The following is a 27,468-nucleotide window of genomic DNA, read 5'->3' as shown; positions in this document are numbered from 1 at the left end:
CTTTGGATGTAAAGGCAACTACCTTAGTATTAATGAAAAATAAATTGACTCTCACAATCATCCGATTCAGCTGTCACATACATTTTATTTTAGGTGCAGCAAATCCAGAATAAAGAGCAGGGGCACTGGGGCTGTTAGTGTGCAATGAATAAAACATTTACAATGAAACTACTGGGGAGATACAATAAGTACAATCACATAATTCACTATTAAATTACATTACTCACTTATTTTGAAATTTTGCTCATCTCTCTTTCAAAGCAATCAGCCATAACTCAGTCATCACTTTCTTTGTTTTCTGCTAGTTACCTCATCGGTCTCTGTGTGTTTTATACTCTTTGTATTTCCCACATTACTGTGCAAAGTCTACTCGTTCTTACAATGTCCAAGCCAATTCTCATGCTCAGTTCCCTCATTGTTTGTTTTCATTATTTTTTTTGTGTTGTATGTAGGATTTGTCTTCATTAATTGTTAGAGCCTTTATTCTTCATCCTTTGTCAATAACATTACCAAGCATCCTATCACTCAGAGCCTCAGTGACATATTCAACCCTCACACAAATATAAACTTTCGCCTTGTGAATCACCACCCTCCATTTTCCAAAAAACTGTTATCTACAAAATTAGCATCCAGAGAGCAGTGATAAGATGTCAAGCAGAATAAACAGTCTCTGTTTAAACTTCTCCTATGAACCCTGATACAATTAAAAAGACAACTGCCAAAAGCGATAGCACCACCATAAAAGTTCATTCCAACCTAGTAAAATTGGAATACCATTCTGATCTTTGGACAAATGAGGTAAAGGTGCAGAAACAAGGTGAACGTTCACACTGGACAGCATGTGTTAATTATATATTTGACAAACAGCTCTAACCAGATCCAAGCACAGCTATGTAAATCTCACAGCATGGAATCAGCAAGGAGACAAAACAAGAAGAAAGACAAGCATAAAGAAAGATTTGGAGAGACACTATGGAGATCTCTAACAAGCTGGTGTTGGCGGGCCTTGTCTTGCAGTTGGTGTTTGTGCTCAGTTGAAATGCCTCTGGGATTCATCTGCCATCAGGATCACTTGCTCTTCCTCTCATCGGCAATTTGCTTTGGATGAACAAACGGGAGCCCGCCCAGACTTTCCTCAAGCTAAAAGAGAATAGTGGTAGAGTGTTTGTGCTTGTGTGTCTCAGATGGAATGATTAGCACAGAAGCATTCCTTTGAAGCATTCCAGAGGCAACATACATGAATATGCCATTGATGTCACTTGGTTAAGCTCTGTGTTTTGAATTTCTTGATGCACACATGGACAAACAGTCCTTTTAACCTTAAATTTTACTCTCAGAACCACAGGGACACAAAAGCCTCATGAATGATTGCTGTATGTCTGTATATTGTGGGAATGATTAAAACTGGCTAATGTATTCATAATATCTTACCATGAGGTCATAACGCCTGTTTCCTTACGCAGTGGAGTAGGGAATACGGACCAGTCTTGACTGTGTACATGGGACCTCAGAGAGCAGTGGTTCTGGTGGGTTACGATGCAGTCAAAGAGGCTCTGGTGGACCAGGCTGATGACTTCACGGGCCGATTCCAAATCCCTTTGTTTCAGAGAATAGTCAGAGGTTATGGTGAGTAGGCTCAAAATATTGGGTAAGGCCAGGCTTATGACCAGAAGAATACCATCCCCATGGTCCAGCATGGAGGTGGGTCATTAATGTGGGGATGATTTCTGCTGCAGGAACTGGCAATCTTGACTGTGTAACTGGTATCATGGATATCCCAGAAATACCAGTCCATTTTAAAGAGGAACGTGATGCCTTTTGTTGGGAGACCGAACCTTGGTGATCACTGGACTTTCCTGCAAGACAGTAATCCCAAGCACACCTCCAAGACAACCAAAGCTTGGTTGAGAAATAGATCCTGGAATGGCCTGGAGTGGCCCTCTCAGTCCCCGGATTTAAATCCCATTGCAAATCTTAGGGCATATCTGATAGTGGAAGAGAATCAAGACATTCCTCCACTTACCGAAAATTAGAAGTCATAAAGAATGGGATGCTCCACAAAGTACTGAAGCTGGGGCTTGAATAATGGTACACATGCACATTTGTGAAAAGATTTATATTTTTAATTTGAACTCAAACTCAATTTATGTTCTCAAAATAACACATATGTATCAAATGTTTTTCAATGTTTAATGGAGCTATTTGTCATATTTTCAATGACCTCGATTCACATCACTATAACATCTTTTGAGGTGAGGAGGCTGAATGTTTCCGATTGCATCTGTATATATATATTTTTTTATTTTTTATTTTTTTCCTTAGAACATTCCCGTGAACAAGATTCTCTTCACTTCAGGGACAAACTGATGCATATGTGTTGTTGTTGTTTGTTTGTTTTTAGCATAAAATGAAGGTGTATATACTCAAAGGTCAATGGGGTACGTCTTTGAAAACGAGTTCACTTGAGCACAGCATATGTGAGTGATTAACCCTTTAGACTCTTAGGCTATTTTGGCCGTTTTTGTATATTTTTGATTTTGCCTTTGGACACAATCATAAAAAATGTTTACCATACCATAGCCTTGTGCCAAAACTCAAAAAAAAAAAAAAAAAGAAAAAGAATCCATAAACTCGCTCTCCAGTGAGTGCGGTCTCCGTCTCCTTCTCTCTCCGGTTCACGTGACTCCCCCCGCCCGACCCCTTCCTAAAATATTCAGCCTGCAGAACGGATTCCGGCATTTTCTCCTATTCGTTTATATAACCAAAATGATGCAGATATGTCAAATGCAACGACTGCCCAAAGCTATCTAGAATACCCATACGCACGCGTAAAGATTACTTTTTTATTATGTTTTTTTCCCCAAGCAGTTTAAATAATTTTTTACCTTCGTTTCCGCTCAGTCTATCAATACCAAACAAAAAAGTAAAATGAAGTCTCAAGCCAGCGACTCGTAAGGGTTTTAAGAAAGACAACAGCGTATCAAGACCAAACGCTCACCTCTGGATAAGTGACTTCGCAAAAACAAAGAGACGTTGCGTTGCACACAAACAAGGTGAAGGTGCGTGCTGAATGAACCACTCAAATCACGTGGTTGACCTCAGTCCTCTGTTCAAACAGGTTTTATCAGCTTCTAACACAGCTTTAAAAATCTGAAAGGCTCTTAGTTACACAGTTAGCGAGAGGACAAAAACAGAATCACTGCATGAAGACAAAAGTATAAGCAAAGTTTTACAGACACATAATGGAGATCTTTAACACACTGCTGTTGGCGGGCCTTGTCTTGCTGTTGGTGTTGGTGCTCAGGTGGAGGAGAAATGCTTCTGGAGTTCGTTTGCCACCAGGGCCATTTGCTCTTCCTCTTGTCGGCAATTTACCTTGGATGAACAAACACGAGCCCTTCCAATCCTTCATGAAGGTAGGAGAGTAGAGCTAGAGTTGTATGTGTCTGAGACAGAGAGAGAGGTGGAGAGAGCGAATGCATAATATACAAGAAATCTGTTGTACTCCATAAGTGACATGCATAGGTGCATTCCCATTTGATGTGCTCTTGAACCACTGAGACTTTTAAGAATAACCTTGTCTGAACTTCTTATGCATGAATACACTCACAGTGCACTTTATTAGACATTCCTAGCTTGGACATTCACTAGAACAAATTTTCTAGAGACAACAGGTGACTAACTGGCCACTTTAAGGTATATCATGACGTAGGTATAGCTACCTCATAGGTATTCTATATAGGTGTACAATTACAGTCTGTGACCAGACTTTCGCTCAATTTGTCAGCCATCCTTTACCCTGTTCATCAACGGTCAGTTTCTGAATGAGGCTCACTGTGGCCTGGATGTTAGTTGGGGTGACAGACCATTTTTAATGCAGCATTGCACTGATGTGGTACTGACATGGTAGTTGGTGTCACGCCCATATGAGTGCATCAGTCACAGAAGAGTTTCTTAGGTTTTACACAAGTTAGTAGTGTATTCATAATATCCTAGCATGAGGTTATAAAGCCTGTTTCCTTACACAGTGGAGTAGGGAATACGGACCAGTCTTGACTGTGCATATGGGACCTCAGAGAGCAGTGGTTCTGGTGGGTTACGACACAGTCAAAGAGGCTCTGGTGGACCAGGCTGATGACTTCACAAGCCGATTCCAAATCCCTTTGTTTCACAGAATAGTCAGAGGTTATGGTGAGTAGGCTCAAAATATTCTCCTCTTTAATTCACCATAAGAGAAGATTGACTCTGTTTCGAGTAAAATGGTCTCGTTTCCCCATTTCCACATCATGCCTCCTTGGCCCCTCCACCACTTCTAAATTCACAGGCTTGGGCATCAGTAATGGAGAACGCTGGAAACAACTAAGGCGCTTCACACTCACCACACTCCGAGATTTTGGGATGGGACGCAAAAGGATGGAGGCATGGATTCAGGAGGAGAGTAAACATCTACTGGACAGCATGAGTGAAAACAAAGGTGAGTAAATGAATGCATGAGTGATGTTGGTGAAGTTTTAAAAAGTCTTTAGTCTGTAAAGTATATTGAAATGACATGAGCAATATACATATTACCTAAGTATTTCGATTTAATGAGACTTAGGTCAGAACTAAAAAGTATCGAGTATGAGACGCACTTTCAGGCTCGGATGTTGGTCTAAATCTCTGACTCCTTCCAGCTGCTCCCTTTGATCCCATGGTCTTCCTAAGCCGAGCTGTGTCCAATGTCATCTGTGCTCTGGTGTTCGGTCAGCGTTTCAGTTACGATAACCATCATTTCCTGGACCTGCTCCAAATCATTTCTGAAGTATTACGCGTTGGAAGCACCCCCAGTGGACAGGTATGACAGAGGAAAAGTGGAGAGGAAAGAGCATGAATTGCTAACAAACGTTAACATATTTTACACTTAGATGCACAAAAAAAAAAAAAAAAAGTACGGCTTAACAAGATGTTGATGTCCCTAACACAGGGCTAATAATCCAGTGTTAACATATTTACTAAACGACTTTGTTGTTTGCTCTATATGCATTACGGCAAAGCACCCCAAGTATGGGCTTTACCTTAGTCCTAAATCTCTGCAAATTAGCTCTTCATTGCTTCTCTATTCAAAACAATGCAAATTTTATATGCAGTAGCTGAAGTCATACACTCAAGCTCTCTCACATACTCATACTCTCCTCTCTTACAGTTGTACAATATCTTCCCTCGACTGATGGAAATGCTGCCAGGGGGGCACCAAACCACCTTCAAAAACACGGAGAGACTACGCAGCTTCATTATGGAGAGGATAGAAGAACACAAGGAAAACCTGAATCCTGAAGACCCACGAGATTTCATCGACTGTTTCCTCATCAGACTCAACCAGGTTAAGCATCACTTTAAACTGATACAGACTATCTGGATGCCAGTTTTCGACTGACAGGTTTACTCTGACCTTGGCAAATATGTATCTTTTCCAGACTCTCCGGAATAAGAATTGATGTTGTGCTGATGTGTTGCACGTGTTGATATGCTCTAATGTCGTCTGTTCTTGTGCACTGACAGGAAAAGGACAATTCAAATACAGAGTTTCACTATGATAACTTGGTGGCCACCTGCCTCAACCTGTTCCTGGCTGGGACCGAGACCACTAGCACCACTATCAGATATGCCCTAATGCTACTTATCAAATACCCACACATCCAAGGTAAGACTCCAACAACACGTTAACAGTTTCACAAAGGAAACTGACTATTAATGGTACCAAAATATGAAAACTACATGAGTTATCCAAACATCTGGCCAACATTTCTTTATTTGTTTCCATGTATGTCTACACAATCAAATATGTAAGAAACATTTTCTTGACACCTACAGTTGATTATGAAAATTGAATAAAAATCAAATGAACTTAATCTACTTTGAGAGACATTTGACTTCTCACTATCACATGCTGCTTGTCAAACATTATATTTCAGAGCGCATGCAGAAGGAGATTGACACTGTGATTGGGCAAGCACGTAGTCCCTTAATGGAAGACAGGAAGTCCCTCCCCTTCACTAACGCAGTGCTCCATGAAGTGCAGCGTTACATAGATTTAGTGCCTCTCAATGTTCCCCATTATGCCACTCACAACATCTCCTTCAGGGGCTATACTATTCCCAAGGTAAATGGCTTCGTCAGACGAGTATGTAAGCTTTGTTAGTCTGGAGGCTCACAGTAAAATGCTGTGTGGATGTAATTCATAAAAACAGAGGCATACCTTTTCAGATAGACAGTGATATTAAACAGACTGAAATCAGTGTCTTATATCAATAATTTAAGAAAAATAACTCAGTAAATTAAGGAATTACATTTATTAATGTCGTTCTTTGATGTCCGTTCCTCCAGGACACTGTGATCATTCCCATGCTTCACTCTGTGCTGAGGGATGAGAACCACTGGCAAAAACCATGGAGTTTTAACCCTGAACACTTTTTGGACAAGAATGGAAACTTTAAAAAGGACCCTGCTTTCCTCCCTTTCTCTGCAGGTAACACCTTTTTTTTTTAATCTATCCAAACATTATGTGTTATTGTAGGACGGCCTGGCAACTTTGAAGACCACCTTGTCTCTTCCAAGGATCCAGGAAAAAGACAACAACAAGAATCCTTTGATTTCTCCGAGCCAGAGAAAGAGAAAATATACAAAGGATATAGGATAAATAATCATTAACTCTGGAGTTTCACAGTCCGAGCAGAACGGCTCTTGAGTTTGTTTTGACAAATTCAGACAAAGTTCATAACTGCCATCTGCTGAAATGCATTACAAGCACACAACAGTTTTCTCTGTTTATACTACATCGTTCATATATATATATATATATATATATATATATATATATATACGGTATATTACTTATATTATGTTCACATACTAAATAAAATTAACATTGCTTTATTACTTCATCATGTTTATCCAAAACTGCATTAGGTCGTGCTAAACCACGTTATGTGGGTGCGTATGTGCATGTGTGTATTGCAGGTAAACGATCATGCGTCGGTGAGTCTCTGGCTCGTATGGAGTTCTTTCTTTTCATGGTGTCTCTGCTACAACACTTTACCTTCACTTGTCCCGGGGGTCCTGAGAGTTTAGACGCCAGTCCCGCGGTCAGCAGCTTTGCCAAATTGCCCCGCAGATATGAGCTCATCGCCACCCCCCGCTGATCAACTGTGGTTCTGCCAGCTAAATCCATGGATTAACCACACAGCAATTACTCATGATTTAAACAGACACGGCTGACGTTTATTGATGGAATACACTGATTTCTGTTAAAACTGAAACAATAAACCTAATATACTAAGCAGACTAACAAAGTTGTTTTAGGATGTAACAGTTTTCTGTTAAAATGGAAATTTTCGCAGTTGTAGTATTTATGGGCAGGAGCAACCTCTTTCCAATTAGAGGGCTGCTGGTTGTAGATTAGTGAATTCTCAGGGTTAGCACTAGGAAAAAAAGAGACCACTCATCCACTGAAAACATTTAATGACAGTTCTAACATGAGTGTTGTTTTGGAAAAGTCTTGTGAAAGATCAATCAGTCTGAATTATGTCAAAGTTTCAGTACCTAATAATACCATTCAGCACAATCATCAACAAGTCCATCATGATCTAAAAGACGTAAGTGTCTTGACAGCCAGGGAGCAAGTTCCTCTTAAGTGGTAAACAGGCCCATCCTTCACATTAAAAGTGAGATGGATTTATTTTATGGCTATAATGCAATAATCAGACACGTTGCTGTTGGGATATATTTTTTAAAGGACACCAATATTGTGACTCACTGTTAATTGCTGGTAATCAGAGAAGACTGAATGGGATGCACTGTTAACTGTGAGTTTGGGGTGTGATTTAACTCCACTTAACTCCACTGTTTCTGCGATTTCGTAGTTTTTAACATGTCTTGGGTTTAAAATCGATGGCAGTGTTTTTATCATAGGGTGTCCGTGAGGCAATGACTGCTAAAAAGGGGGTTGGTATATCCCACAAGTTGGGAACTCCTGCTTTAAACTGTATACTGTTAACTCTTTGATCTTAGACATACTCATACATCATTCATGAAAGTAATCAAATAGAGTCAAATGTTGTTTTTCACTTCCTGTCTTGGCCTTTGTTTACTGCCTGTCAATAAATTCCCTGATGTTGCACATGCATCCAGTCTATTGAAACTTTCGTAAGCAAAAGAAACAAACTTAGGTTTAATCAAGGTGTAGGACCAAGTAGAATATCTTCTGTAGTATTAGTATTAGAAACACACACACACACGCGCACACACACACATCTCCTCACATATCCTCACATGCACCTGTTTGCACATGCATCCCTGTATCTACATATCCATATATCTTTTTTTCCCATCCACCTATACACTGAACTAAATAGTAGTTCACATATGATATGAACTGGATGGTTAAGCAGAGGACACCTGCTCTTCATTATGGAAGTCTAAGGTGTGAGTCTAAGGTGCTTGTTATCTATGGCAGATAAGGTCATAGGTGTATCTTTGCCTTTAGTCACAGGAACATCTTGTGAGGGAGCATCTCCTCCGTCTCCATTTGTAACCGTCACTTTTCCTCAATAAAAGATGCCTTCAACCAAAATCCATTTCTGTGCCTTTTTATTATTTTTACAAATGCAAATGTCCTACAAAAGCTATATATTTCACTTAAAGCAGGAAAATTTCTCCTGAAACATGTTAATTAAGAGTATTTTGATGAATTTTTGGAGTTAAACAATAAAATGAATATACTGCTTTTCTGCTTTTGTAAATAAAACATAGTGGTCTTTTGTAAGTGGTATGGTGTAATATTTATTTTGTTAGTTGTTTCTTCTAGTTCTCAGTACCATCAGTGAAAATGATTGATAGGACAACCTCAGAGAGAAACTTAAATATTTTTGCATTTCCTCATTGATAAGTCAACTTTGGTAATTGATAAATAACTTTGGAGTTATTCTACATTACTATGTGAATAGACTGGACCAACGAGTGTACAGAATGAATCAGTATCAGCTGGTCATATATCAAATGTCAACAACTTCTTGAAATGATTTCTTACCTTAACCACACACCTAACTGCGTAGACATCGATGTTACAGTCAGAAATACACACTAACCCATACAACAAAACACACAACACATGCCCTTTCCCTTAGACACCCTCTGTGAGGCAAAGGGCATGTGTCTTGTTTTGGTGCTGTGCATGCCCTTTCCCTTAGAGAGAGGGCAGAGCGCAATTTATTTATATGGGTCATTCCAGAATTGGAGGAAATTTTCTGCCCCACCCATGAAATTGCATCCACCAGCTTCACATTAAATTCTAGAGAATACTGACAGAATTTTTTTTCCCATTTTAAATTTCCTCCCTGGCAACCATCGGGGGCCATGCCACAAAACGTTTCACATAGAACATCCTTGCCTGGATGTTCCATGATGATGTTGGGAGGAGGATAAATTGGAAAGGAATAAACAGATAAAAGTCTTTCAGCCAGATGGCATCAAAGACATTGCTCCTGTGTAAGTAAATGTAATAAATATTAAAAACAAGTCACACAGCAGTCTTAGGCAACATTCAAACTGACATTAGCACTACATTTCTGGTAGACGCTGAGACTTTACTGTGTACATTAAGATTGATGTCATGCAAGATAAAATACTTTTTGCCGTGACTTTTCAGACTTTTCAGACTTGTAAAATCCTTCCTCATAATATTAAAAATGGTTATATAGTGTTTTGTCATCTAATGAGCCTTAAAACGCTTAGATCGTTCACTCCAACCAGCCTTCCTGGATCATTTTTCAGGATTTAACCAGTACATGAGGACACATGCCCCCACCCACAAAGTTCTTGAACGCAGTGCTGTTTTCAGTCTGGACACAGATTTAAATTAATCTCCAGTAAATTATTGATATCTTGATAAGTTTTTCTTCTCAAAAACATGCAATAAATGGAATAATTCTTTTTAACTGGCCCAATTGCTGATATGTTGCATTATTGTTCTGTGGATTTACATGCTGATATTGATAACTTAAAGCCATGATTGTATGACAGCACTGATCAATCTCTTAAAGCTACTCTAGTGTTGTGAAAAGTTCTACCGTATTTTACTGATACTAGCGTTGTGGCGAGTGATGGTCAATCTTGGGCCACGGAGGGCGAACAGTCTGTAGGTTTCATTCCACTTACTGATTATCACCTCCTCCAAATAGAGAACTCCTCATTGAGGTCCTCTGCTCTTTGGGAGCAGTAGCTTTTCTGATGTCTCTTCTGGTTGCAAGGCAACAGGTCTTAGCCAAAATATAGTCCATTACATAACCCCTCATTACACTTAGGTTTTTGTCCAGATTGAACAAACAAAATATAAAGTGCTGATTAGTGAGCAGTTAAGAAGTGCAGTCAAGTGGATTTTGTTACATTTGGTCAGAGTCAAGCTACCTGTTTCTGCCTGTCAAGCTAAGCATCTTCTGGCTATAGTTTTATGGTTACTGTTCAAATCTGAGAGATTCTCTAATCTAAGGCCCTGTCCACACAACAGCAGAATGTTTTGAAAACAACATTTTTCCTTTGTGTTTTCAAAAAGTTGTGCATCCATACAACAACAAGGCCAGTGGGTGCGGTGTCACTTTGCCACTCAAATATACAAACACCACGGAAGAACACCACATAAACGTAAATAGCCATGCGCAAGGTGGGGCCGTGTCGTCATCGCTTTCAAAAGGTTCCGTATTCACCTGTCCGTTTCCACATGGTGACGGAAGGGATGTGTTTTCAAAAGATTCCACTCTGGAACCTGTTTTCAAAAGTTTGCGTTTTCAGGCGCTGAAAACGCTGTTGTCATGTGGATGAAAGGCCAAATAACAACAAAACTTTTTGCAAAAACTTTTCACTGTTGTCATGTGGACAGCCCCTAACCCTTGAAAAGAATGCAAATAAGCAAATTTCCCAAAATGTTGAACTTCACGCTTTAAATGTAAGACTCTCTGTTTAAAAGATAGTGGTTATGTGTATCCTTTTAATACATAAAAACTGGTGGTTGCAATGGGGGTTCATGAAATTTTTTTTGAGAATCTGCTTGTGTGATTACAGATGCCGTGAGAAAGAGTCATATCTCCCATGCCACCACAGATGAGGAAATTCTCAAGCATGTAATTCAATGGTTCAACCTGGCAGCAGATAAGGAAACCTCAAGCATTTAATTTTTCCAGTAATACCCATTCAATGTATTTACAGTCTGTAATGACCTCTTTTTTCATAGAGGATTTCATTGTTACTGGCAGAGTCCACCTTTGGATAAAAATTGCAGAAGGGATTTACAGGAAACTAAGGATTTATGTTCCCCAGTATAACTGTTTGTTTTTAACTAATGGCTCACTTATGGTAGGTTGAGGAGCTCAGACACCAGGGAAGAGCTTGGAGTAGAGCCGCTGCTCCTCCGCATTGAAAGGAGCCAGTTGAGGTGGTTCGGGCACCTAGTCAGGATGCCTCCTTGGCGCTTCCCCGTGGAGGTGTTCTGGGCACAACCAACTGGGAGGAGACCCCGGGGAAGACCCAGGACACATTGGGAGAATTATATATCTCGGCTTGCCTGGGAACGCCTTGGGATCCCCCAGGAGGAGCTGGTGGATGTAGCCAGGGAAAGGGATGTCTGGGCTACCCTCCTCAGCCTGCTGCCACCGCGACCCAGTCCCAGATAAGCAGAAGAAAATGGATGGGTGGATGGATGGCTCATTTACAGCCATAACAGAGCTGTATTTAGTTACTGCTAATACAAACCCAATTTTCCTACTTCTACTGCCTCACAGTAAGCATTTAACTGGAGAACTGCAGGAAGGCTTAAAGGATTTGTTTTTTCCCCCAAGTCTTGAATGAATTGAATGCTTTATTTGTTTTAATAAAGGCAGACTGGCTATAAGAAATATTCAAGCTTTTATAGAGCAATCTAGATGATGGTATGCTAGATTTTAGATCAGTGATTCTCAACTCCAGCCCTGGGATCCACTGTCCTGCATGTCTTTGTTTTAACTCTTCATTATAACAGTTAATTGGGCTAATCAAGGGCTTGATGATGAAGGGCTTGATAACTGATCAGTGGAATCAGGTGTGTCAGTTCTGAGTTAAAAGATGTACGGGACAGTGGCTCCCCAGGACTGGAGTTGAGAACTACTGTTTTAGATATTTCTCTAGCTAGGTTTTCCAGATATTCCATTTTGAACGAGGGGTCCAGAACGGGTTCGGACCAAATGAGCCACTTCATGAACAGGTCCAAATCAGATCCGGGACAGATGAGCTTCTTCCTGAATGGATACAGGTAGGGTCTGGGCCAGATCTGGTCTGAATCCATGATCTTCATCTGTTCCGGATCCGTCCCGCAGTGCAAGTGGACTCTGATCCAGGCCCATTTAGTGGATCGGTTCCGGAGCCTATGATACCTCCAGGGCGGATCCGGTGCGGAGTCAGTTTGCTATCTGGGTGTCTACATAGTGGTTATCATAAAACAAAGAAACACTTTGTTACTCCAATACTTTCCCCAATCATGTTCAAAGGGGGATATAAGCGATTAAAAACGGCAATAAAAAAATGAGTGGACCAAGCAAACAAACAGCAGTCAACAATCATGCGCTGGCTACGTGAGGTTGTTTAACCAGAGGATCACGAGCTTTGCTGACGATCATCAGGTTATGCGCATTCAGCAATCACATTAATAACTAAACAACAAATAGTATTGTTAAAACCGAAAACATATTAAGAGAGTTCTATTACATTGATTTAATGGTACATTACATCACCTTCGCTTCTTGCCCCACACAGTGTTCCTACAAAATACAAAACATGCATGTAACCAATCATTACAACAGGAGCTAAACTATGTGTTAGGTCATGTTTTTCTGCTGGGTCCTAATGTCTCCCGGCTACATTCAAAATGGGGGGAAAAAAACGGTTAGAAACAGCCATTAAAAAAAAAAGTGGACAGATCAATTACCTGTATACAAGAACAAACGGGAGCCCGCCCAGACTTTCCTTAAATTAAGAGAATAGTGGTGGAGAGAGTGTGTGTGTGGGCATGTGTGTGTGTCTCAGATGGAATGATTAGCGTAGAAGCATTCCCTGGGGGTCAGAGGCAACATACATGAATATGCCATTGATGTCACTTAATTAAGCTTTGTGTTTTGGATTTATTGATTCACACATGGACAAACAGTCCTTTTCAGGTACAAAAACTTCACAAATAATTGCTGTACGTTTGTATATGGTTGGAATGATTAAAACTGGCTGTTGTGCTCATAACATCCTAGCACAAGGTTATAATGCCTGTTTCCCTACACAGTGGAGTAAGGAATAGGACCAGTTTTGACTGTGTACATGGGAATCCAGAGAACAGTGGTTCTGGTGGGTTATGACGCAGTAAAGAAAAGCTCTGGTGGACCAGGCTGATGCATTCATGAGCCAATTCCAAATGCCCCTTGCTCATAAATTTCTCAAATATTACGGTGAGTATGCTTGAAATCTGTTGGCTCAGTTCTCCATTCACTCTGAATCAAATAAAATGGTCTTATTTCCCCATTTTCACATCATGCCTCCTTGGCCCCTCCACCACTCCTAAATTCACAGGCTTGGGCATCAGTAATGGAGAACGCTGGAAACAACTAAGGCGCTTCACACTCACCACACTCCGGGATTTTGGGATGGGACACAAAAGGATGGAGGTGTGGATTCAGGAGGAGAGTAAACATCTACTGGACAGCATGAGTAAAAACAAAGGTGAGTAAATGAATGCATATATATATATATATATTTGATATTCATGAATTATGAAATATGAGATGCACTTTCAGGCTTAGATGTTGGTCTAAATCTCTGACTCCTTCCAGCTGCTCCCTTTGATCCCATGGTCTTCCTAAGTCGAGCTGTGTCCAATGTCATCTGTGCTCTGGTGTTTGGTCAGCATTTCAGTTATAATGACCATCATTTCCTGGACCTGCTCAAAATCATTTCTGAAGTATTACGCGTTGGAAGCACCCCCAGTGGACAGGTATGACAGAAGAAACGTGGAGTGGAAAGAGCATGAATCGATAACAAACGTTAATATATTTTACACTTAGATGCGCAAAAAAATATAACACAAGTGTTAACATATTTAAATGACTTTGTTCTTTGCTCTACATGTATTATGTCAAAGCAATGCAAGTATGGGCTTTACCTTAGTCCTAAATCTCTGCATATTAGCTCTTCATTGCTTCTCTATTCAAAACAAGGAAAACTTTTTGTGCAGTAGCTGAGGTCATTCATACTCTCTCATATACTCATAATCTCCTCTCTTACAGTTGTACAATATCTTCCCTCAACTGATGGAAGTGCTGCCGGGGGGGCACCAAACTACCTTCAAAAACATGGAGAGACTATGCAGCTTTATTATGGAGAAGATTGAAGAACACAAGAAAAACCTGAATCCTGAAGAGCCACGAGATTTCATCGACTGTTTCCTCATCAGACTCAACCAGTTTTACCATCACTTTAGACTGACATAGACTATCTGGATGCCATCCAGTTTCGTTTGGTCTATAATTAAACCGAGATGTTGCAGCAACTAAGATATTATTAAAAGACCACTTACTATGGTTCAAATTCATATGAAAGATGTGGCATATATAGGAATGTGTAGTACTGTACATATTACAAGTCTTCAAAGCACAGTTTCACTCACACAGCTCTTTATAGAATGAGAATTGATTATGTGCTGATGTGTTGCATGTGTTGATATGCTCGAATTTTGTCTGTTCTTGTCACTTTAGACTGATACAGACCATCTGGATGCCAGTTTTCGACTGACAGGTTTACTCTGACCTTGACAAATATGTGTCCTTTCAAGACTCTCAAGACTCTCCGGGATAAGAATTGATGTTGTGCTGATGTGTTGCACATGTTGATATGCTCTAATGTTGTCTGTTCTTGTGCACTGACAGGAAAAGGACAATTCAAATACAGAGTTTCACTATGACAACTTGGTAGGTACCTGCCTCAACCTGTTGCTGGCTGGGACCGAGACCACCAGCACCACTATCAGATATGCCCTAATACTACTTATCAAATACCCACACATCCAAGGTGAGACTCCAACAACACATTAACAGTTTCACAAAGGAAACTGGCAATTAATGGTACCAAAATATGAAAACTATCAGTTATCCAAACATTTGACCAACATTTCTCTATTTGTTTCCATGTATGTCTACACAATCGAACATTTTCTTGATACCAACAATTGACTGTTAAAAATGAATAAAAAGCAAATGAACTTAATCTACTTTGAGAGGCATTGGACTTCTCACTAATACATCTCCTTCAGGGGCTATACTATTCCTAAGGTAAATGGCTTCGTCAGACAAGTACGTAATCCTTGTTAGTCTGGAGGTTCACAGTAATGTTACAAATGCTGTGTGGGTATAATTCATAAAACAGAGACATACCTTTTCAGATAGACAGTGATATTAAACAGACTGAAATCACTGTCTTATATCAATAATTTAAGAAAAATAATTCAGTAAATTAAGGAATTACATTTATTAATGTTGTTCTTTGACGTCCGTTCCTCCAGGACACTGTGATCATTCCCATGCTTCACTCTGTGCTGAGGGATGAGAACCACTGGCAAAAACCATGGAGTTTTAACCCTGAACACTTTTTGGACAAGAATGGGAACTTTAAAAAGGACCCTGCTTTCCTCCCTTTCTCTGCAGGTAACACATTTTATTCTAAAATGTAATCTATGTAGACATTAGCAAACTACTTGAAGAAGAACAAATGTCTGAGCAAACTTGAAGGTATATGCACTGGAGGATGCGTTTACAGTCCTGAAACCAAGCAAAAAAAAAACATAAAACCAACACTCTGATTTCTGCAGCTAGTAGGAAACTTGACTCTTTAAGATAAGTGTAACCATTAAGCTCAGAGACTTACAGTCCAGGCAGCAAAGCTACTGATTTTGGCTCAGGTACAAATTCAGACAAAGTTCATAATTTCCATGATCTGCTGATACTACACTCTGATAATACTGTAGTACAAGATACTACAGGTACACAACAAATTTCTCTTTTTGCATCAGATCTTGAGATGCTGAAAAAATTGTAATTCCATAACTATATTTTATCAGTGTCTCAATTCAATCGCAGTGGTTCTATCTAAACCATCTTATGCTTTGTGTGTGTGTGCATGTGTGTTTCAGGTAAACGTTCGTGCATTGGTGAGTCTCTGGCTCGTATGGGGATCTTTCTTTTCATGGTGTCTTTGCTACAACACTTTACCTTCACTTGTCCCGGGGGTCCTGAGAGTATAGATGTCAGTCCTGAGTTTAGCATTCTTGCCAAGTCACCCCGCAGATATGAGCTCATCGCCACCCCCCGCTGATCAGGCTAAATCTATAGACAAATCACACAGCAATCACATATTCTTTAAACAGTGTACGCTGATGCCAGGATTAGTGTGTATCACCGCCTCGCTACGCTTGATTCTATGTATCTCTTCATCTAACAGTGCAGGCCATTCACAAATGGTGAAACCTAAAATCGCTGCACAAGTAGTGAGCAAGGAAAAGCATCAATCATGAAAGTAATCAAAGAGTAAATTGTCTTCAGTTACCCCCCCCCCCCCCCCCACTCCCGTACTCTAGTCAGCATTCTGTTTCATTTGGTTAAATCAGTTAATAATTAAGCCATCAGCTGCCCCAGTTTCAGTTCTGTTAAGCCTAGTTTTCACCTCTGTTCTATTTATCAAGCCTGGTTTTCTGTTTGTATTTATACCTCAGTCTCTTCAGTTCTTATTTGTCTTTGTGTAAGATTAAGACCTGTTATTCTGTGAGTCATCATTAGTCTTTTTTTCTCCATTTGACCACCCTCGTCAGACCTGTTTCTCCTATAATCCTGTCTGTGTGTCCTGTCTTGTGTATTCCTAACAACCCCCAACTTAGGTTTAATCAAAGTTATCTATTGTACTTACAACAGGATTTCCCCCCCTAAAACATAGTAACTACAAGTCTTTTAATATTGTTGTTTTATGAAATTTTACAGCTTAACAATAAAATGAATGTACTGCTTTTCTGCTTTTGTAAATAAAACATGTTGGTCTCTTGTAAGTAGTACGGTTTAATATTTATTTTATCATCTGTATCTATATTTCTAGTTCTCAGTACCATGAGTAAAAATGATACACAAGTTCAAAGAGAAACTTCATTATTTTTGCATTTCCTCATTGATAAGTCAACTTTGGGAACACAGTTATTGTGCTTTACTGTGTGAATAGACTGGACCCATGTGATAATGTGTCTTAACAATAAGTGTACAGAGTGAATCAGTATCAGCTGGTCATATATCAAATGTAGACAGCTTCTTAAAATTATTTCTTACCTTAACCACATACCAAACCAATGTAGACATTGATGTTACAGTCAGAAATACACACACTCACCCATACAGCAAAACATACAACACATGCCCTTTCCCTTAGACACCGTCTGTGAGGCAAAGGGCATGTGTCTTGTGTTGTGCTGTGCATGCCCTTTCCCTTAGAGAGAGTGTCTGTGGACAACTGTGAGCTCTGTCTCTTCCCTCAATCTTTTCTGTATTTCCCTTTCTTTCCCCTTCTTTTTTCCCTTTCTTTTTTTCTCTCTCTTGCTCTCTCTCTCTCTCTCTCTCTCTCTGTGGCAATCAACTAAGGAAACCCAAATGCAGAACACAACTCAGGTTTTAGAATGAAGGAGTGTTTATTGACAAGTTGCAGAATGGAGAGGGGATCAGGCAGAGGAAATGAAGGTAGCCGACAAGGAAGCGGATGACGAGCGAGGTTGCAGAGTGGAGCTGAGAGCGAGGAGGAGTAGTAGGACCAAGGTGACGGAGCTGAAGCGGTGACAGGCAGGCGAAGGGCACACTGGGGATGCGAAGTGGCACGGAGGTAATCCTTTCGGGAAAGAACAGGCAGATAATACTGAGATGCAAACCACAAACACCAAAAGAATACAAAGCGAGACCAGGAAGCGAGTTCTACCACACTGGCTGAAACAACGATCTGGCGACGAGTGGATGAAACACCGGGGTCTAAATACTCTGACGTGATGAGGTGACTGATCGCAGGTGTGTCGGCAATCTGGAAGTGTAGAGAGACCACGCCCACAACACACACACCTGCACGCACAACAGAGAAGACAAACCAACAGGGGGAGCACAGGGAAAGGGAAACAGTGGAAACATAAGGAACAGACTGAAAAAATAGCCTTAACCATGACACTCTCCTTCTCTCTGCATGAGTTGCAATCATAGGTAAGACTGAGGAGCTTTCACAATAGCTGAGAGAGTGAATTATTTCATTGCACCTGAAGGGCATTGGGTACAAAAAAATTTCCCAAGAATGTAACATCCCAAGAGACACCGTTGGGAGCATTATAAAGAAGTTTAAAACTTATGGCACAGCTGCAAACCTGACTGGCCATGGGAGAAAGCACTAATAAAACCCCCCGTGTTACTGTGAAACACCTGCAGGATGACCTGATGAAGGCCAGGACAGGTGCTTCAGTAGCAACTATAAGACGAGCACTGAATAAACAAGGATTTCACGGCTGGACTCCAAGACGTCTTCCACTCTTGACCACGAGGAACATTAAAGGTCGACTAGAATATGTCAGGAGGAATTTGAATAGAACTGCAGAGTTTTGGGAGACAATTCTACAGACTGATGAAACTAAACTGGAACTGTTTAGACACATGGACCAGCAGCATATCTGCCGTGGGTAAGGCCAGGCTTATGACCAGAAGAATACCATCCCCACAGTCAAGCATGGAGGTGGGTCATTAATGTGGGGATGTTTTCTGCTGCAGGAACTGTCAATCTTGACCGTGTAACTGGTATCATGGATTCTCAGAAATACCAGACCATTTTAAAGAGGAACATGATGCCTTTTGTTGGGACAAACTGATGCATATGTGTTTTTGTTGTTGCTCTTTGTTTGTTTGTTTTTAGCATAATATGAAGGTGGTATATTCACATAACGATGGGGTACGTATTTGAAAACGAGGTAATTTGAGCACAGCAGAAATAATTCCATCATGAGGGGCCTCTATTTCAATTTCTCCTACAAATCCTGATATGATTGACCCTTTAGAGTCTTAGGCTATTTTGGCCGTTTTTGTAAGTCTCTAATTTCGCCTCTAGATACAGACTTAAAATGTTTACCATAGTCTTGTGCCAAAACAAACAAGCAAACAAACAAAAAAAAACTCACTCTCCACTGTGTGCTGTCTCTGTCTCCGTTTCTCTCCCGTTCACGTGACACCCCGCCCGACCCCTGCCCAAAATATTCAGCTTGTACAGCTGATTTCGACATTTTTTTCTTGGTCGTTTATATGACTGAAAATGATAGATATTTCAGATGCAATGACTGCCCAAAGCTATCTGGAATGCAAAGATGTGTTTTTTTTTTTTAACATGCAGTTTAAATAATTTCTTTCCGCTCAGTTCATCATTACCACACAAAAAGTAAAATGAAGTCTCAAGCCAGCTCTTGATCGCCAGCGTTATCTGCAGGTTTTAACAAAGACAACAGCATATCGAGACCAAACACTCATCTCCGGATAAGTAAAGTTACAGAAACAAGGTGAAAATGCGGGCTGAATGAACTGCGGAAATCACATGATTGACCTCTGTTCTCTGTTCAAACAGGTTCTATCAGCTTCTAACACAGCTTTAAAAACCCAAAAGGCTCTTAGTTAAACAGTTAGCAAGAGGGCAAAAACAGAATCAAAGTTTTACAGAGACGTTATGGAGATCTCTAACACACTGCTGTTGGCGGGCCTTGTCTTGCTGTTGGTGTTGGTGCTCAGGTGGAGGAGAAATGCTTCTGGAGTTCGTTTGCCACCAGGGCCATTTGCTCTTCCTCTTGTCGGCAATTTACCTTGGATGAACAAACACAAGCCCTTCCAATCCTTCATGAAGGTAGGAGAGTAGAGCTAGAGTTGTATATATGTGTGTCAGAGGGGGTAGGGGAGGAGGGTGGAGAATGCTGGAGAATTTGATGTGCTCTTGAACCACTGAGACTTTTAAGAGTAACCATGTCTGAATTTCTCATACATGAATATACTCACAGTGCACTTTATTAGACATTCCTAGCTTGGACATTCACTAGAACAAATTTTCTAGAGACAACAGGTGACTAACTGGCCACTTTAAGGTATATCATGACGTAGGTATAGCTACCTCATAGGTACTCTATATAGGTGTACAATTACAGTCTGTGGCCAGAGTTTCGCTCAATTTGTCAGCCATCCTTTACCCTGTTCATCAATGGTCAGTTTCTGAATGAGGCTCATTGTGGCCTGGATATTAGTCAAGTGACAGACCAATCTCAATGCAGCATTGCACTGATGTGGTACTGGCATGGTAGTGGGTGTCACGCCCATATGAGTGCATCAGTCACAAATGAGTTTCGGAGGTGTCACACACGTCAGTTTCACTGCCAAGGTTGAGAGCGGTTAGTCACCCAAAGTATTTGTCCGTCAGGAGACTTCCAATACAGCCAGAGTACAAAACCAAACGAAAAGTCATTGAAGAGCTGATTCCTGTATAAGTTGATTATCAGGCTAGATACACATGCAAGTAAGTTAAAGGAAAATAATAGAGTAAGCTACAAGTGGGTCAAAGAGCCCTGTGCTACATACTATTGCAGGCTGAGTGCAGCAATTAAGTGCTAGATTAATCTTCATCGTAAAAACAGTCAGTGTGTAAAACAGGTCAGTATTGGCAGAAGTGCTGTGTGGTACGTATCATGGAGTGATGAGTAGTGCATTAGAAGATAAAGTTGTCTGGGTTGATGATGATGGGTGACACAAAGTGTGTATGGGAGCAGATGGGCCATAGTCTCTAACAAAAGCGTTCCTGTAAGTGTCTGTATATAGTGAGAATGACTAAAAGTGACTAATTTGTTCATAATATCCTAGCATGAGGTTATAATGCCTGCTTCCCTACACAGTGGAGTAGGGAATATGGACCAGTCTTGACTGTGTACATGGGACCCCAAAGAGCAGTGGTTCTAGTGGGTTATGATACGGTCAAAGAGACTCTGGTGGACCAGGCTGATGACTTCATGGGCCGATTCCAGCTCCCTTTGATTCAGAGAATAGTCAGAGGTTATGGTGAGTGGGTTGAAAATATTCTTCTCTTTAATCCACCATAAGAGAAGATTGACTCTGTTTTGAGTAAAATGGTTTCATTTCCCCATTTCCACATCATGCCTCCTTGGCCCCTCCACCACTCCTAAATTCACAGGCTTGGCCATCAGTAATGGAGAACGCTGGAAACAATTAAGGCGCTTCACACTCACCACACTCCGAGATTTTGGGATGGGACGCAAAAGGATGGAGGCGTGGATTCAGGAGGAGAGTAAACATCTACTGGACAGCATGAGTGAAAACAAAGGTGAGTAAATGAATGCATGAGTGATGTTGGTGAAGTTTTAAAAAGTCTTTAGTCTGTAAAGTATATTGAAATGACATGAGCAATATACATATTACCTAAGTATTTCGATTTAATGAGACTTAGGTCAGAACTAAAAAGTATCGAGTATGAGACGCACTTTCAGGCTCGGATGTTGGTCTAAATCTCTGACTCCTTCCAGCTGCTCCCTTTGATCCCATGGTCTTCCTAAGCCGAGCTGTGTCCAATGTCATCTGTGCTCTGGTGTTTGGTCAGCGTTTCAGTTACGATAACCATCATTTCCTGGACCTGCTCCAAATCATTTCTGAAGTATTACGCGTTGGAAGCACCCCCAGTGGACAGGTATGACAGAGGAAAAGTGGAGAGGAAAGAGCATGAATCACTAACAAATGTTAATATATTTTACACTTAGATGCACAAAAAAAAAAAAAGTACAGCTTAACAAGATTTTGATGTCCCTAACACAAGGTTAATAATCCATTGTCAACGTATGTGCTAAAAGAGTTTGTTCTTTGCTCTACATGCATTATGTCAAAGCACCCCAAGTATGGGCTTTACCTTAGTCCTAAATCTCTGCAAATTAGCTCTTCATTGCTTCTCTATTCAAAACAATGCAAATTTTATATGCAGTGGCTGAAGTCATACACTCAAGCTCTCTCATATAGTCATACTCTCCTCTCTTACAGTTGTACAATATCTTCCCTCGACTGATGGAAATGCTGCCAGGGGGGCACCAAACCACCTTCAAAAACACGGAGAGACTACGCAGCTTCATTATGGAGAGGATAGAAGAACACAAGGAAAACCTGAATCCTGAGGACCCACGAGACTTCATCGACTGTTTCCTCATCAGACTGAACAAGGTTAAGCATCACTTTAGACTGATACAGACTATCTGGATGCCAGTTTTCGACTGACAGGTTTACTCTGACCTTGGCAAATATGTATCCTTTCCAGACTCTCCGGGATAAGAATTGATGATGCGCTGATGTGTTGCATGTGTTGATATGCTCTAATGTTGTCTGTTCTTGTGCACTGACAGGAAAAGGACAATTCAAATACAGAGTTTCACTATGATAATTTGGTAGGTACCTGCCTCAACCTGTTCCTGGCTGGGACCGAGACCACTAGCACCACTATCCGATATGCCCTAATGCTACTTATCAAATACCCACACATCCAAGGTGAGACTCCAACAACACGTTAACAGTTTCACAAAGGAAACTGACTATTAATGGTACCAAAATATGAAAACTACATGAGTTATCCAAACATCTGGCCAACATTTCTTTATTTGTTTCCATGTATGTCTACACAATCAAATATGTAAGAAACATTTTCTTGACACCTACAGTTGATTATGAAAAATGAATAAAAATCAAATGAACTTAATCTACTTTGAGAGACATTTGACTTCTCACTCACATGTGTTGCTTGTCAAACATTATATTTCAGAGCACATGCAGAAGGAGATTGACACTGTGATTGGGCAAGAGCGTAGTCCCTTAATGGAAGACAGGAAGTCCCTCCCCTTCATTGACGCAGTGCTCCATGAAGTGCAGCGTTACATGGATTTAGTGCCTCTCGGTGTTCCCCATTATGCCACTCACAACATCTCCTTCAGGGGCTATACTATTTCCAAGGTAAATGGCTTCGTCAGACGAGTATGTAATCCTTGTTAGTCTTACAGGTTCACAGTAATATTACAAATGCTGTGTGGATATAACTCATAAAACAGAGGCATATCTTTTCAGATAGACAGTGATATTAAACAGACTGAAATCACTGTCTTATATCAATAATTTAAGAAAAATAATTCAGTAAATTAAGGAATTACATTTATTAATGTCGTTCTTTGACGTCCGTTCCTCCAGGACACTGTGATCATTCCCATGCTTCACTCTGTGCTGAGGGATGAGAACCACTGGCAAAAACCATGGAGTTTTAACCCTGAACACTTTTTGGACAAGAATGGGAACTTTAAAAAGGACCCTGCTTTCCTCCCTTTCTCTGCAGGTAACACCTTTTTTTTAATCTATCCAAACATTATGTGTTATTGTAGGACGGCCTGGCAACTTTGAAGACCACCTTGTCTCTTCCAAGGATCCAGAAAAAAAGACAATAACAAAAACTCTTTGATTTCTCCAAGTCAGAGAATACTAGGCCTTTAAATATAAAGGATATAGGATAAATAATCATTAACCCCAGAGTCTCATAGTTTAGGCAGTACAGCTTTTGAGGTTGTTTCGAGTAAAAATTCAGACAAGTTCAAACAAGTTCAAGTTCATAGTTGCCATGATCTACTAAAATGCACTATAAGCGCACAGCAATTTTCTGTTTTCTCTGTTTATACCCTATCTTTATATATATATATATATACATATACATATACATATACATATACATATACACACACACACACACACACACACACACACACACATATATATATATATATATAGAGTGGTAGGGTAGGCCGAATGGGGCCCCAGAACACAAAAAATGGCTCCACCACAAATAGCACTATGGTGCGAGTTGTTTATTTACAAATCCAGTCCCAACCAAAGTGCAAAAAGTGAAAAGGTGTCCAAAAATTGAAATATGTATATACACAGTGAATATTTACAATATTAACAAGTAAAAAAAAAAAATATTTACAAGTAAAAAAATAAACAAAACAAACAAACAAATATGTATATATATATATATATATAACAGTAGAGACGATAAGAAACATTTAGGTGTAGTTCAAAGTGTTTGTAGTGTGTTTTAAACTGTAAGATTGTGAACGTGAATTGGAAATGTTTGTGTGTATGAAACCGGGTAATCTGCTGCTTGCTTCGAGTGTGCACCCTTGAAGCAAGCGCGATATTTTAGTGGAATATGTGCATTAGTGATATGTATGTAAACACGCACAGGCAATGGGACACAAACATGAATGAATGAATGAATGCTGTGGAACTATGGGGTAAGGTGGGAGAAAAGATGCCTATACACACACACACACACATACATACATACATACATACACACACACACACACACACACACACACACATATATATATATATATAATGTATGTATACACACATATAATATTTATAAATAAAATTAACACTGCAGAAAGGTGCTCTATTACTTAATCAAAGGTACTTTATGATTTGTCTATCCAAAACTACATTAGATCGTGCTAAACCACGTTGTGTGTGTGTGCTGCAGGTAAACGATCATGTGTAGGTGAGTCTCTGGCTCGTATGGAGTTCTTTCTTTTCATGGTGTCTCTGCTACAACACTTTACCTTCACTTGTCCCGGGGGTCCTGAGAGTATAGACGCCAGTCCCGCGGTCAGCAGCTTTGCCAAATTGCCCCGCAGATATGAGCTCATCGCCACCCCCCGCTGATCAACTGTGGTACTGCCAGCTAAATCCATGGATTAACCACACAGCAATTACTCATGATTTAAACAGACATGACTGACATTTATTGATGGAATACAATGATTTCTGTTAAAACTGAAACATTAATCCTTATATACTAATGTGCTGTTAACCAGGAGTTTGGAGTGTGATTTAACTCTGTTTAACACTGTTTCTGCATTTTAATAGTTTTTAACATGTCTGGGGTTTAAAATCGATGGCAGTGTTTTTATCATAGGGTGTCTGTGAGGAATTGACTGCTAAAAAGGAGGTTGGTATATCCCACGAGTTGGGAACTCTTGCTTTAAACTGTATACTGTTAACTCTTTGATCTTGGACATGCTCCTGCTTATCCAAAGAAAGCTAAAGAAATGTCATACGTCGATAAAGAATGTATGTAGCCGGTCAAGCAAACCATTAGTGCAAAAGGAAATCTCCAAAACCTTTTAATCATGAGTGGTAACATAGAATCTCCACACACCTGTGAGTGTGTGAGTGTGCGCATGGCATTGGCAGAACGAGGTTGCACGGTGCTGATGTTCAGCGCTGACCTTCCCTACTCAGGCCTGTAATACGATGAGAGAAAGAGAACATCAGTCATGCCAAGTGTCAGCCCAGAGAGGATCACTGTGTCCTCCACAAATATCAGTGTCTTTGTACAGCAGGACTCAAGCATCTCTTCATCTAACTCAACAGTGTAGGCCATTCACAAATGGCAAAACCTGACATCGCTGAAGAAATAGTGAGCAAGGAAAAGCGTCAATCATGAAAGTAATCAAATAGAGTCAAATGCTGTGCCTCAGTTTCTCCTTTAATCCTGTCTGTGAGTCCTGCCTGGTGTCTTCCTATCAACCCTGGAGTTTTTCACTTCCTGTCTTGGCCTTTGTTTACTGCCTGTCAATAAATTCCCTGATGTTGCACATGCATCCAGTCTATTGAAACTTTCGTAAGCAAAAGAAACAAACTTAGGTTTAATCAAGGTGTAGGACCAAGTAGAATATCTTCTGTAGTATTAGTATTAGAAACACACCCACCCACACACACACACACACATCTCCTCACATATCCTCACATGCACCTGTTTGCACATGCATCCCTGTATCTACATATCTATATATCTTTTTTTCCCATCCACCTATACACAGAACTAAATAGTGGTTCACATATAATATGAACTGGATGGTTAAGCATAATAGATAAGGTCATAGGTGTATCTTTGCCTTTAGTCACAGGAACATCTTGTGAGGGAGCATCTCCTCTCCCTCTCCATTTGTAACCGTCACTTTTCCTCAGTAAAAGAAGACTTCAACCAAAATCCATTTCTGTGCCTTTTTGTTATTTTTACAAACGCAAATGTCCTACAAAAGCTATCTATTGCACTTAAAGCAGGAAAATCTCTCCTGAAACATGTTAATTAAGAGTATTTTAATATTTGATGAAATTTTGGAGCTAAACAATAAAATGAATATACTGCTTTTCTGCTTTTGTAAATAAAACATAGTGGTCTCTTTTAAGTGGTATGGTGTAATATTTATTTTGTTATTTGTTTTTTCTAGTTCTTAGTACCATCAGTGGAAATGATTGATAAGACAACCTAAGAAACTTAAATATTTTCGCATTTCCTCATTGATAAGTCGACTTTGGTAACAGTTATTCTACATTACTATGTGAATAGATTGGACCCATGTGATAATGTGTCTTAACAATAAGTGTACAAAATGAATCAGTATCAACTGGTCATATATCAAATGTCAACAACTGCTTAAAACGATTTCTTACCTTAACCACATGCCTAACCACGTAGACATTGATGTTACAGTCAGAAATACACACACTCATCCACACAGCCAAAACACACAACACATGCCCTTTCCCTTAGACACCCTCTGCAAGGCAAAGGGCATTTGTCTTGTGTTGTGCTGTGCATGCCCTTTCCCTTAGAGAGAGTGTCTGTGGACAACTGTGAGCTCTGTCTCTTCCCTCAATCCTTTCTGTGTTTCCCTTTCTTTCTTTTTTTCTCTCTCTTGCTCTCTCTCTCTCTCTCCTTCTCTCTGTCCTGTGCATGTTATATACTGGTGGTCATATTTGTCTTTTTGTTTATTCTTGATCTCTGGTGTTGTAGAGATGTTGTCCCTGGGAAATTGAAACAGATATTGAGACTACAGAGCTAAAGAGAGCATGAGCCAAGCTGGTGGCTCATTCAAGTCCTGGACAGTCATCCCTAAGCTTAGAACTGACCATCATTTTCCGCAAAATTCACATTCACTATAACTATATCTATATCTATATCTATATCTATGTGTGTGTGTGTGTGTGTACATTTTTTAACCTTAGAACGTTCTCAGGACGAAGATGAGCACTGCAAAATAATCCCATCATGAGGAGCATATTTTTCGTTTATTTGACCAAAAGTGCAGATATTTCAATAGATAGACTGACTGCCCAAAGCTGTCTAGAATACCTATTCGCATGCTTAAAGATGATTTTTTACATGACGATTTGCAACTTACAGAATTTTATCTTTGCTTCCGCTCAATTTATCAATACCAAATAAGAAAAGTAAAATGAAGTTTCA

General features: G+C 40.1%; 2 protein-coding genes and 1 pseudogene across 3 annotated transcripts; all 3 read left to right on the top strand.

The window, feature by feature from the left end:
* The first annotated feature begins 1,479 nt into the window (after positions 1–1,479).
* Positions 1,480–8,161, top strand: LOC115813637 (cytochrome P450 2F3). Of its 2 annotated transcripts, XM_030776155.1 has the most exons (9): positions 3,211–3,416; positions 4,029–4,191; positions 4,325–4,474; positions 4,674–4,834; positions 5,183–5,359; positions 5,539–5,680; positions 5,952–6,139; positions 6,364–6,505; positions 6,997–8,161. In XM_030776155.1, exons 1-9 carry the CDS (start codon positions 3,243–3,245, stop codon positions 7,176–7,178), a joined length of 1,479 nt encoding a protein of 492 aa, XP_030632015.1. In that variant the 5' UTR covers positions 3,211–3,242; the 3' UTR covers positions 7,179–8,161. The 2 variants fall into 2 exon arrangements, with proteins under 2 accessions (XP_030632016.1, XP_030632015.1); XM_030776156.1 differs by lacking the exons at positions 3,211–3,416; positions 4,029–4,191 and adding an exon at positions 1,480–1,626.
* On the top strand, positions 3,186–25,819 carry LOC115813638 (cytochrome P450 2C31-like). The gene is made up of 10 exons (XM_030776157.1): positions 3,186–3,227; positions 19,792–19,980; positions 21,014–21,176; positions 21,310–21,459; positions 21,659–21,819; positions 22,164–22,340; positions 22,520–22,661; positions 22,933–23,120; positions 23,352–23,493; positions 24,697–25,819. The coding sequence occupies exons 2-10, from the start codon at positions 19,807–19,809 to the stop codon at positions 24,876–24,878; spliced, it is 1,479 nt and encodes a 492-aa protein (XP_030632017.1). The 5' UTR covers positions 3,186–3,227; positions 19,792–19,806; the 3' UTR covers positions 24,879–25,819.
* Positions 13,193–16,407, top strand: LOC115815039 (cytochrome P450 2A13-like; annotated as a pseudogene).
* Positions 25,820–27,468: the final 1,649 nt, after the last annotated feature.

This window comes from Chanos chanos, chromosome 6 (assembly GCF_902362185.1).
Source record: "Chanos chanos chromosome 6, fChaCha1.1, whole genome shotgun sequence".
Taxonomy (NCBI): Eukaryota; Metazoa; Chordata; class Actinopteri; order Gonorynchiformes; family Chanidae; genus Chanos; species Chanos chanos.
The sequence above is the reverse complement of the archived record's forward strand: the minus strand, read 5'-3'. Positions and strand labels throughout refer to the sequence as shown.

Bases quoted from the DNA above. Each gene is read 5' to 3' on its own strand.
- LOC115813637 (XM_030776155.1), top strand. From the start codon at position 3,243: ATGGAGATCTTTAACACACTGCTGTTGGCGGGCCTTGTCTTGCTGTTG. The intron at 4,835-5,182 runs GTATGACAGAGG...CCTCTCTTACAG, and splicing joins GAAGCACCCCCAGTGGACAG to TTGTACAATATCTTCCCTCG. The intron at 6,506-6,996 runs GTAACACCTTTT...TGTGTATTGCAG, and splicing joins TTTCCTCCCTTTCTCTGCAG to GTAAACGATCATGCGTCGGT.
- LOC115813638 (XM_030776157.1), top strand. From the start codon at position 19,807: ATGGAGATCTCTAACACACTGCTGTTGGCGGGCCTTGTCTTGCTGTTG. The intron at 22,662-22,932 runs GTGAGACTCCAA...ATTATATTTCAG, and splicing joins CAAATACCCACACATCCAAG to AGCACATGCAGAAGGAGATT. The intron at 23,494-24,696 runs GTAACACCTTTT...TGTGTGCTGCAG, and splicing joins TTTCCTCCCTTTCTCTGCAG to GTAAACGATCATGTGTAGGT.